Source organism: Solanum stenotomum, chromosome 2 (genome assembly GCF_019186545.1).
Source record: "Solanum stenotomum isolate F172 chromosome 2, ASM1918654v1, whole genome shotgun sequence".
Classification (NCBI taxonomy): Eukaryota; Viridiplantae; Streptophyta; class Magnoliopsida; order Solanales; family Solanaceae; genus Solanum; species Solanum stenotomum.
Genome location: NC_064283.1, coordinates 67,548,056 through 67,560,779, shown reverse-complemented (window position 1 = coordinate 67,560,779; position 12,724 = coordinate 67,548,056). Strand labels below are relative to the sequence as shown.

Here is a 12,724-nt window from a genome sequence, read left to right as displayed (position 1 = left end):
ATGATCTGACTTAGGTAAGTTCTAGTTATATTTCTAGGCTAAAACTGACCAAAATCATGAAATTTAAGGTTAAAACGACGAGGTTTAAAAGTATAACAAAGAAGGAAAAGACCAAAATAACCCTGACTTAAACTGCAGATGGATTGACCACGACCCATTTCACAGACCATGAGAGGGACCACGGACCGTGAAGGCCCTCGTGGTCTTCACTTGGTCCTGTGGTTCTGAGGGCTGGTCCACGAACCACTACCACAGACCGTGAAAGTCCCCGTGGTCCCCACTTAGGCTTGAGGGTTTGAGCGATAGTCTAGGGGGGGTCTACTGCCTAGATGTCACGGACACCACCACGGCCTGTGATGGTTCCCATGGTTTGATGTTAGGGTCTGGTGAAGTCCAAGTCAAGTCCACGGATGGTTCAATGGACCGTGGACCCTATCACGATCCGTGAACCCTGCCGTGGTGCACTGGTGGAGGTAAATTTCTGCAAAAATTTTCTGGGTCTGATTTTTGAGGTGTTACAATATCTCCCCCTTGGGATCATTCGTCCTCGAATGAAGACTAACTAGCTGAATTAAAGGGAAAGAGATGCAAACCCTACCACTAAACACTGAGGGCTGAATTTCTGGCTGAACTGAGTTCCAAAACATGCAAATATGCTAAAAAATGCAAGTACAAAGTGAAGGAACATGCTACTAAGACTGAATCTACGCATAAATGACTGAAAAATTGAAGAGGAACTATTACCTCAAGCTGGAGTGGAATTGGAAGGGAAGAGGTGAGGATACTTGACTTTCATGGCTGCTTCTGCTTACCAAGTAGCTCCCTCTACGAACTGACTCCTCCACCAATCTTTGACTGAAGCGACTTTTTTGTTTCTCAACCTTCTAACCTAACGATCAAGAATCTCAACTGGTACATCCTCATAATAAAGGCTATCCTTTACAGCCACACTCTCTAATGGCACTACGGATGCTGGATCACCCACACACTTCTTCAAAAGTGAAATGTGGAAGACTGGATGCACTGCTGCTAAATCTACTGGCAACTCTAACTCATAAGCCAATTTACCAATCCTTTTCAAGATCCGATAAGGGCCTACATATCTAGGACTGAGCTTCCCTTTCTTTCCAAATCTCATCACCCCTTCATAGGTGACACTTTCAGAAAAACCCAATCACCAATTTGGAACTTTAGTTCCCTTCTCCTTGCATCTGTATAAGACTTATGGCGACTCTGGGCTGTATTAAGTCTATCTCTAATGATTTGCACTTTTTCCATAGCATAATGGACTGAATCTGGCCATATCAAGGCTGTTTCACATACTTTAAACCAGCCAACAGGAGATCTGCATCTACGCCCATACAATGCCTCGTAAGGGGCCTTCTGAATGCTGGAATGGTAGCTATTGTTGTGGGCGGACTCAATAAGAGGAAAATGATCATCCCAACTACCCTTAAAATTGATCACACAAGCTCTCAACATGTCCTCTAAGGTTTAAATGGTACGTTCTGCCTAACCATCCGTTTGTGGATGAAATGTTGTGCTAAGGTTAACCTCAGTACCAATACATTTCTAAAATGACTTCCAGAAATGAGAGGTAAGCTGAGGACCTCTATATGAGATGATAGACAAATGAACCACATGCAATCTCACAATCTCATTAATATAAAGCTTGGCGTAGTCCTCGGCCGAATCTGTACTCTTGACCGCCATAAAGTGAGAAGACTTAGTAACTTTGTCAACGATTACCCAAATAGAGTCATGTTGTCTACGAGTACGAGGTAACCTTGTGATGAAGTCCATGTTGATCACTTCCCACTTCTAAGTAGGAATGTCAATCTCTTGAGTCATACCTTCTGGTTTCTGATGTTCTACCTTGACTTGCTGACAATTGGGGCACTTAGCCAGAAAATTTGTTATATCTATTTTCATACCATTCCACCAATAGACTTCCCGCAGATTGCGGTACATCTTAGTGGCACCTGGATGAATAGAATACCTAGAGTTATGGGCCTCTGCAAGGATATGTTTTCTCAATTCGCCCACATTAGGAACACATAATCGACCCTGGTAGCGAAGCATACCATCTCCCCCTTGGGAGAAAGCCTTAACTCTCTATTGGGGAATACTCATATACTAACTGAATATATGAAATTTTAGAGTTTCAATACAAAGAAATATCAAACTCGAAAAGACTAAGCTGTATTTAACTATGTTTGAAAATAGCCTCTAAACTGACTAGAAATTATGGGACAGGTCCCAGCTAAGTCTAGCAATACTGAAACTAAAAGACTGAAAATGAAAGATAACATGAATGTTGTCCTCGAAGAATGAGGACTCACCACTGTAGCTTCTGAACTGAAAATCGGGAACCGATCTAAGTGTGGTCTGACTGCTGAGGACCTGAACCCACATCACGAGAAGATGTAGCGCAGAGTATGCGACAGTACTTGAAAGGTACTTAGCATGCATGATAGAATAAAGTTGACATAACATATAACTGAACAAATCAATAAATCAATGATATAATATGAACATGATATAGATACTGAAGACTGACTTAGCTAAATGCAATAACCAATTTATAACATGCTGAGACTAAATACTGGTAGTACTGAAATGGTAAATGCAATAGAGTCTAACTGAGCTGTAGAAGCTACTAATAACCGATAATAAAACCACATGAGCTAAATGTGAAGTCCGATGTATACGCCTCATCGAGATGACCCAATATACCCTGCTAGAGGTATAGAGGCATGCTGGCGTGATCACTAAAATGATGCCCACAGAAAGGACTTACAACCTACGTGGCTAGTAGTTTTGGGACTATTAGGGTACGTTGAACCCTAGTCGAACTCGATATTATGCTACTCCTAATCGATTAACTAACATATTATGACTAAATTTCTGTATTACACTAGATAGCTCAAAATGACATGCAAACTGAGAATGCACATTAATAACTGATAATGACACATTCAAAACTAAAGCATGTATATCTGAAATTAACTGAAATATCTAGCCTAGCATGTGTAATTCATAAACTAAATAACTACATAGCTAGGTTTCTGAAATTCATACAATAAACTGAGTAATAACATACTAATTTGATTTGGAACATGTAAATAACTAATTTATGATAATCTACTGAAGTTCTACAAACCCTAGGTTTAATCATGATAAGGGAATCAAGAAATTGATTGAAAACTAGGGACCTGGTTGGTGAAAGGAACCCACTAGTGAAATCCCACATAACTGATAATGAATTCCATGGAGAAATCTTTCGATTTCAGGGCTGGAACAGAAGGAAACTTGTTGCTTGAAGCTAGGGTTGGTCGACTCTCTCTCTTCTTTCGCTTATAATTTTCTAAGTTTTGATTAATGATCTGACTTAGGTAAGTTCTAGTTATGTTTCTAGGCTAAAACTGACCAAAACCACAAAATTTAGGGTTAAAACGACGAGGTTTAAAATTCTAACGTAGAAGGAAAAGACCAAAATAACCCTGACTTAAACTGCAAACGGGCTGACCACGGCTCCTTTCACAGACCGTGAAGGCCCTCGTGGTCTTCACTTGGTCTTATGGTTCTAAGGGCTGGTCCACGAGCCACTACCACGGCCCATGTGGAAGACCACGGATCGTGAAGGTCCCCGTGGTCCTTACTTGGGTTGAGATCTGGAGACTCAGGGCTAGCGGCTTACTGACTGGCTTTCACGGACCGTACCATGGGCCGTGTGGAGGACCACGGACCGTGAAGATCCCCGTGGTCCTCACTTAGGCTTGAGGGTCTAAGGGCTAGTCTATGAGGGCCTACTGCCTAGACATCATGGACCCCACCATGGCCCGTCGTCAAGACCACGTCCCGTGAATGTGCTCGTAGTCTTATGTCTGGGCTTGGTGAAGTCCAAGTCAAGTCCATGGACGATTCCACGGACCGTGGACTCTATTAGGGTCCGTGAACCCTGCCGTGGTGCACTGGTGCAGGTAAATTTCTGCAATTTTTTTCTGGGTCTAATTTTCGAAGTGTTACATTATGTGTTCCAAGGGTGGATGAACTTCAAGAAAGAATTATGAAGGAAATAGCTCCAGATATTCTATTCATCCAGGTTTCACAAAGATGTATCATGACTTGAGAGAAGTCTATTGGTGGAGTAGTATGAAAAGGGGATTCCAGAGTTTGTTGCTAAGTGTCTGAATTGCCAGCAAGTTAAAGTAGAGCACAAAAAGCTTGGTGGTATGGCTGAGAATATAAAACTTCTGAAATGAAAGTGGGAGATGATTAATATGGATTTCATCACAGGTTTGTCGAGGTCTCGCAGGCAACATGATTCTATTTGGGTGATTGTTGATAGAATGACTAAATCAACCCACTTCTTACCAGTGAAGAATACACATTCAACCGAAGATTATGCTAAGTTGTATATTCAAGAGGTAGTCAGACTTCATGGAGTTCTGGTCTCCATTATTTCAGATAGAGGTGCACAATTTACTGCGCAGTTCTGAAAATCTTTTCAGAAAGGTTTGGGTTAGAAGGTGAACTTGAGTACTGTTTTTCATCCTCAGATAGATGGTCAAGCAGAGTGCACTATTCAGACTTTAGAGGATATGTTGAGATCTTGTGTGATTGATTTCAAAGGTAATTGGGATGATCATATACCTCTCATCGAGTTTGCTTACAACAATAGTTACCACTCTAGCATCCAAATGGCTCCTTATGAAGCTCTATACGAGAGAAGATGTAGATCCCTTATTAGATGGTTTTAAGTTGGTGAAGCTGAGTTGATAGGACCAGACTTAGTTCATCAAGTTCAAGAGAGGTTGAAAACAACACAGAGTTGTCAAAAATCCTACACTTATGTTAGGAGAATGGAGTTAGAGTTTGAGATAGATGATTGGGTATACTTGAAAGTTTCACCCATGAAGGGTGTTATGATATTTGGTAAGAAGGGAAAGCTTAGTCCCCGATATATTGGCCCTTACCGAATATCCAAAAGAATTGGTAATGTAGCTTATGAGTTAGAGCTACCTCAAGAGTTAGCAGCAGTTCATCCAGTATTTCATATTTCCATGTTGAAGAAGTGCATGAGAGATCCTTCACTTTCGTACCAACTAAATATATTGGTATCAAGATAGCTTGTCTTATGAGGAGATCCCAGATTCTAAACCGCCAAGTTTGCAAGTTGAGGACAAAAGAAGCAGCATCAATCAAAGTTATTTGGAGAAATCAGTTTGTTGAGGAAGTTACTTGGGAAGCTGATGAGGATATGAAGAAGAGATATCCACTTCTCTTTGAACCCGGAGAAATTCCAGATCAAGGTACTAATTCTCTTCTCAGTACTCTTTAATTTATAAACTGGATGTATAAGATTTGCATATTGGGTGCCTAATTTGATGTTACGCCCTTATCTTACTAAGAGTACTCTCATTAGAGGACGAATGTTCCCAAATGGGAGATATTGAACATCTCGCTAATTGAAAGAGCTAGAATTAGAAAGAGTCGTTTTGGGAAAGAATGAAAAATCTGGAAAAATTGGTTAACTAAAGTTAAGTATGAGGTTTTGGTCAACTTTAAATGACCATAACTCCTAGATCATGATGTGTTAGGTGTGCTACAAGATAACGTAGAAAATATCTTGGAATTATCTTTCCAACGCCGCTGAGTTTACACGATTCTGAGTTCGTATGAGAGAGATATGCCTATTTGAAGTTGGATTGTCTAGATAATGAAAGTCAAAACTGGATTTTTAAAGGGTATTTTGGTTTTTCCCATACCCAATTCAATTATTTCGTTTTTGGTAATTACTTAGGGGTCTAAATTGATTTGGATTCAATTTACGCTTTTGAAAAACAAGTTAGGGTTTTGAGAGAAGAGAAAAGAAGAGGAGGAGCAAGAATCGTCAAGTTCTTCAAGAATCGCTTGTGGATTTCATCAAGGGGTGATCCCTACGTGGTATGTGAGATCACATAGCGTTGGGTTAGTTCACCCATGCGCCAAGCATGATTTATTTCAGCATATTATCGTTCTTGAGATTAGAAAAAATGACTTTCTTGATGAGTATCGTTGAAAGTTTTGTTTGAATCTTGATTGTTGGAGTTGTTGAGTAGTTCCTTGAGTTGATTCATGAAATTAGGCGTTATTTTGGGTATATTCTTACATATTTTGGTTATGCAGTCGAATCTAAGTGTTTTGGGAAAGATCCAATTGAGTTTAGAGGTTTAAAGTTGAAAAAAGAGTAAGGAAAAATGTCAAAATCTGGGCAATAGGGTGGGGCGCCATGCCACTCAGAGCACCCACATCAGTATCTGAAATTTCAGCTGTGGTGCCCAACGTCACTCAGAGCGCCAGGGACGCCAGGTTCTCCACTCTTTCCCACTTCTTTCCGTATAAGTTCCCTAGCAACGTATCTATGTTTCCTAGTTAATTTCTACACTCTAAGGTAAATCTAAACATCATGAAACCATACATAAACATGAGATCATGAGCCTTGAATCCATAATTCAATTCAAGTAAAGTTAAGAGTCAAGTCAAGTTGAGTTCAAAGAGTTTTCCAAAAGTCTTTCACAAACATTTTAACTTTGTTTTAGGACTTGAGTTTCGAGTTGAGTAAAGAGTAAAGAGTAAAGAGTTGAGTTCATTTATTCAAAAGATTATGCGGGAACTAAGTAATCCCAAGAGTTAAATGTTTTCACATTTAAACAAGAGAGGAAACACCGATTTCCAAGAGAGCTTTTAAGCTAAGTTTTGAGTAATTATCTCAAATCAAAGAAAGAGTTTTTTTAAAACACATGAGCTGAGTATATTTTAGGAGTAGTATTGAGCATCGATATGTGGATGAAATCATAATAACTCAATGTCTCCATAAACCATGTAGTCATCGTGGATAGAAAATGATCATACTTTTTAGATGATTCCTTAGTGCTTTTAAGCATAGACTAGTGGATCCACTTAGTTGAGGCGTTCTATATCTTGGCAAGTTATAGGACAGTTCTGGCAGCGTGGGCGAGACGTTGTATCATCACATTAGCTCATAGTAATGGTTGTCGGTTAGAGAAACTCTCACAGTATTATATTATTATATGTCTAAGTTGAGTTGTTATTGTATTTTTCAATACATTGAGTTGTTGTTTACTGTTTTAAATACTTTGTATAAACTGCACATTTATTGTCGTTTTACTTTGAGTTTGAGTTTGAGTTGGGTATTCTCGAGTTGAGTAAATCCAATGTAAGTGTTCTTTCCAAATTCAGTTCAAAACTTACGTCATGTTTAGCTTTCTACTCGCATGCTCGTACATTTAATGTACTGATGCCAGTTGGTCTGCATCTTATTATGATGCAGATACAAATAATCAGGATCAGCATACAACACATCATTGATCCAGTTGAACATCTTAGAGTTAGTTAGTAAGCCTTCTTGCTTCCGAAGGATTCCCTTTTATTGCTTTTTTAGTCAGTTGTTAGGATAATCAAGGTCTTGTCCCGACATCCCTCTTAGTATTTAGAGGCTTCATAGACAATTAGATATGAGTTCTTTAGTCTTGTATTTCAGATGTTTTGCTAAAATACTTGAGTTGCCATTTTAGCTAATTTGAATGTTTATCCTTAAAACGTTCTAAGTTTATTTGAGACAATTATTTAAAGTGCATTTGAATCCTTGTATTATACTACAAGAAACTGTACTTTCAGTGGTGAGAGAAGTCGCTACTAAATCCTAAAAAATCGTCACTGAATACTTTCAGTGGCGACTTTTGTGTCGTAGCTAGTACTTCCATAACTAAATGTTATTTGTGATGACTATGGATAGTCGTCACTAAAAACACAAATTAGTGACGATTTTAGTCGCCACCTAAAGCTCAATGAAAACTCTAACGAACCAGTTCCATTTCAATAGGTCGCCCCTACAAATAGGCCTTTAGTGGCGACATCAATCGCCACAAAAACTAATAATATTTTTAGCAACAACTATTGTCGCTGCAATAGCCACTTACTTTTAATGGCAACCATTTGTCGCCACTAAAACATAATTTTTCAACAAATTTTTTTTAATGCTAATAGATTTTCGATTATGACCTAATATTCTAAAATAAATATGTAGGTGTATTTCTATACATATTAAACGCATCCAATATTACTACGGAATGCACCAAAAACATTCCTTGAATCGAAATATCAAAGGTCTACCACTAAAAAGTCAACCAAAGATATTCTCCTATACATAATGTGTTATTGCACATTTTATGCATTTACATATGAAAAAGATAAAACATATAGTCATCAAATTCCACCTTGATCAATGTCATTCATGATTGTTTTAAAACAGTGTCCCTGTTATTAAGAAAAACACAAAATCACTTTTATAATCTAAGAAAGAAAAAAGGGAGACCACAAGAATATTGGAGCATATTAAAAGAATGTCAAACACATTTTAAAAAGTAAAAATGGTAAATTAAGCAATAGCACATACTTTCCTGTAAAAACTAGATTCACCAGCACAAGTCATGATAGATAACTCACTTTCATGTTGTAACTCTGAAAATCATAAAGAATAAATATTATAATTGACAACATCTCCTGTTGGTTGTTATCTTGTTTTATCTTTTAAGAATGGAATCTTCGTGACATTAAGCAATAAAAAGGAAAATTCATGGAGTTCAAAGATACGTGTTTCTCCACTAACCAGGGAAATTAAATACATTCAAAGAAAGCTAACTTGTCCATTAGAACCATATGCAGATTACAACGAAGTTTCCTTCTTTACATTACCGCCACAATTACTAAGGGAAAAAGTGTTAATTGCAGAAGCGATAAAGGTTGATATCTTTTTGTCATAAAAAAAATAAAGGCTGATGTCATTTTAAGAAAAAATTAAAGTAATCTATCTTATGCTTATGATGTCATTCAATAGTTGGTCTTATTAGTGTAGTTTTAGCTATGGAAATCAAGTTTACCTTAGAGAAAATGTGGGCACTAAATGACGGTATACTTAGAAAGAAATGCAGTAAAAAAAATGGGTAAGAAGATAACAGTCAAAGATAGAAAGACTCCAGTAACTGTTACGTTCAAGAGACTGCTTATTGTTGATTACAACACAAGTAAATTGACTAGACAATCTCCCACTAATTATATATTAAGAAAGAATGTGAATTTGTTGGTAAATATACTTCAAGGTGTATTCATATTAATGTTGCAGCTAGGAAGAAGTGTAATGAATGAAAGTTGTTAAATTAGAATATTAGAAGATCAATCAGATAAAACTTGTTGATCAATCGGACAAAACTTGTTTAAAAGAAGCAAGAAGCCTACCACATAACAAACTAGCATCTAAAATTCCTTACCAGCAAATTGGTGTAGATCTGCATATGAGATTGGTCCACCTTTAAAATTTGAATCTATAACCTTCTTTGACTCCTCCAACAAATTCAAAGCAGAAGCAATCCCTTTATTTTCTGGTCTGTTGATCTCTGAGCTTCACACAGAGAAGAAAAGTAGAAGGAAGATTAATAGAAGTCAAGGTAATATCATGAATGAACTTTCAACAAAAAATGACATCTAATCCTATAACATGATGTTTGAAGCAAGGTAATAGCGTGAATCAAATTTCAGCAACAAATGAGACCTCATCCTATAACATCTACTTCATGGAGAGACTATAAATAGAAAAGATAGGAGGAATGACCTTGACGTTTTGTTGCTAGTATACTACTGCATATATATCCAAGAACCAAAAGAAATTTCACCAGCTTGGTTGATATGTCTACTCTGTTTTAATCTGTAAAACTTATGAGATTCTAGGTAAGTTTTATTTGCTTCGAGAAGAAGGTAACAAGCATCCCTCAACGATTCTCCAAATATAGTCCTTAAACTTAGTTTAACTAACGCTACAAAGGATTATCTATTTGATTATTATCATTGCCTGTTTTTAAAGAAAGTATGAATAGAAATGATTTTCTTAGAAAGGAAACATATAACTGTTTCAAACACTTGTAAACTTAAAATGGAAGACACAGGTCCTATGCAAGTTTAATATGCTAAAATAGAAGTTTTGCATGCGTGCTCTTCTAAACAGTGGGACGGAAGGCAAACTTAATTCTTTATGAGTCTTTGCTAGATAAATCTTAGCCTCTAAGTTTTACAACTCTCAAGTCCCTAAGTCAAGTCTCTTATGTATAGAATCAAATAACTCTCAAATATGAAAGTACTATATTAACTAGCTTAGAAAAATGGGTAGATTATTAGTCAAAAACAAGTAAATAGATAGACATCAAGCAGAAACGAGTAGCCACAATTTCATATTGATGAAGTTAACAAATAAACATTTTTATTCTAAGATATATGATCCATATTATGCAATTCTAGAAACCGCAATAGATATACTATTGAACGAAATGATTGATACGCTAGCGATATGTTGAGGACCGACATAAGAACAGAAACAATGACTCAACAGACTGTTCCTCATCAGTAGTAGACCCTTCAGGTTTAAAACTGTAATTGAAAGTCTTAGTTTTTGACTCTACCACAATATTCTCAACATCTTGCCATTTTTTTTGGCATCCTCCATTTCTAGTCACTCACTCCAGTTCGACAACTAGCATACAATTCTAACATATTCATTTAAATATTATTTCTAACACATGGAAAACTGACAAAAATGAGGAATAAATTCGTCCAACAGATTTGTGGAAAAATAAAACCCCAAAGAAGATACCGTTCACCCATCGCAAGAGAGTAAGCATGTCAAGTCTTGTTGCTTCCTATCTAATTTCTGAGATGGACAAAGTTTACAAGGATTTGGAATTTAGGAATAGTAGAAATCATCTCAGCAATTTTGTGATCCCTCACTACCAAAGAGAAACTAAGAAAAATATGAGTGGAAGCGGCGAATTTGACGTAGTAGCCCTAAAAATTGGGGACGAATTTGGTGCGAGCAGAGGAGGGAATTGGAGGAAAAGGGATAAGTGTGGTGTTATATGGAAATCTGCGTTTTGAAATTGGAGGAGCAATTCATTTAGGGTTGTTTTTAATTATCTTTATTCTTTATATTTTTATTTGTTTTGTTTTCTCCTTTTTTATTTTTTTTGAATTATCTATCTTAAGAAATTAAAATGATTCTTAATGAACAGCATAGTAAAAACAAAAAAAGTCGCTAACTATTAGCAAAATTACTTTATAAATTTATTTAACTAACTCTACACTATAATTTATATTACTTTAAAAACATGAAAGTCCTTAAAAATATTGACTGAAATTTTTATCTTAGTTAAAAGATTGACAATTTACAAAATTATCATTCATTATTTTTCTTAAATTATTAATTAATTATCTTTATGATATTTAAAACTATGAAGTCCAAAACTATATGATAAGAGTAAAATTATCTTTTATCACAGAAGATAGAAAGTAATATAAAATCACGTTAGAAAACAATAGGAATTTCGCCAGCATTATTTGGACTAAAATTTGGCACTACAAAATCCACATTTTATTTTTCTAGTATTTAACAGCTCAAATACATTTTTTTTAGGAATTTCGTGATGACAACATAATGTGGTAAATAAAATAAATAAATTATATTAAAGAAAGAGGCTCACATTTTTTAAAATAACTTTTTAACCTTCATATATGAAATTTTGATTATTCCCATAGATATAATATTTATTTTAATGTCAACTGCTATTTTTTTTAAAAAAAAATATTTTGTTTTTCTTCTATACAGTTATTTTGATTGACGTTAAACACACCGTGCACAACACGTACTCTAAACTAGTTATTAAAACTTTGCTATTTTTTATTTTTTTTTGCATGTGTTTAAATATGAAATTGCGATAAGTATTGATTTTTTATTACTAATAAAAGGATCAAAATATACGATACATTCACCACAACTATTATAAAAATGTTACTTCCAATTCAAAAGAACACTCAAATATCAAAAGAAAAGAATAGTTACGGCATAAAATGTCGCTATTAAACATGAACATTTAGTAGCGATAAAGTCGCCACAAAACACCTTTAGCAGCGACATCTTATTGGTCGCCACTAGTACTTCTTCAACCAAAATTTATTTGAAAATTTTAGTTCAATTTTGTGGCGGCCAAAACATAGTCGCCACTAAAAGTGCTACTTTTAGTGGCAAGAATTAGGGTCGCACGCTTTTTTTATTTCTTTTATTTACTATATTTTTTATACCTAGGAAAATACAATTTCTTAGTTCTGTCTTATTTCGGAGTGAAATACCTAAAAAAAAAAAAATCGTGGTCGGGAAGGTTAGAGTAGCCAAAGCCATTGGAATTTTGATTTTATACATTGAAAAAATTCGTTTTGTTATTAATAGACTAGGAAGGGGGGAAAGAATAACTGAAAGAAAGGCAATCAATTAGTTATTCGTCAAAGTTTCATTTATTCAATGACCAGAATTAAACGGGGATATATAGCTCGGAGACGTAGAACAAAAATTCGTTTATTTGCATCAAGCTTTCGAGGGGCTCATTCAAGGCTTACTAGAACTATTACTCAACAGAAAATAAGAGCTTTAGTTTCAGCTCATCGGGATAGGGATAGGAAAAAGAGAGATTTTCGTCGTTTGTGGATCACTAGGATAAACGCAGTAATTCGCGAAAGGGGAGTATCCTATAGTTATAGTAGATTAATACACGATCTATACAAGAGACAGTTGCTTCTTAACCGTAAAATACTTGCACGTAATACCATAACCTTTTGCGGCAAC

General features: G+C 35.9%; 1 protein-coding gene across 3 annotated transcripts; it reads right to left on the bottom strand.

The window, feature by feature from the left end:
- Positions 1–8,073: 8,073 nt before the first annotated feature.
- LOC125856775 (thylakoid lumenal 29 kDa protein, chloroplastic-like) lies at positions 8,074–10,952 on the bottom strand. 3 transcript variants are annotated; one of them, XM_049536403.1, is made up of 4 exons: positions 10,706–10,952; positions 9,333–9,463; positions 8,462–8,526; positions 8,074–8,322 (listed from the first exon to the last, which is right to left on the bottom strand). In XM_049536403.1, the coding sequence occupies exons 1-4, from the start codon at positions 10,714–10,716 to the stop codon at positions 8,272–8,274; spliced, it is 258 nt and encodes an 85-aa protein (XP_049392360.1). In that variant the 5' UTR covers positions 10,717–10,952; the 3' UTR covers positions 8,074–8,271. The 3 variants fall into 3 exon arrangements, 2 of the variants coding, with proteins under 2 accessions (XP_049392360.1, XP_049392359.1); XM_049536402.1 differs by having other exon boundaries at positions 9,333–9,458; XR_007445559.1 differs by lacking the exon at positions 8,462–8,526 and having other exon boundaries at positions 9,333–9,458.
- Between the last annotated feature and the right edge of the window lie 1,772 nt (positions 10,953–12,724).

What these genes read in the sequence shown, in the direction of transcription:
- LOC125856775 (XM_049536402.1), bottom strand. Translation starts at nt 10,733, where the DNA reads ATGCTTACTCTCTTGCGATGGGTGAACG. An exon ending in TCTCTTGCGATGGGTGAACG is followed by an intron (nt 9,459 to 10,705) that starts GTATCTTCTTTG and finishes TGTGAAGCTCAG; the next exon opens with AGATCAACAGACCAGAAAAT. An exon ending in AATCTAGTTTTTACAGGAAA is followed by an intron (nt 8,323 to 8,461) that starts GTATGTGCTATT and finishes TCTTAATAACAG; the next exon opens with GGACACTGTTTTAAAACAAT.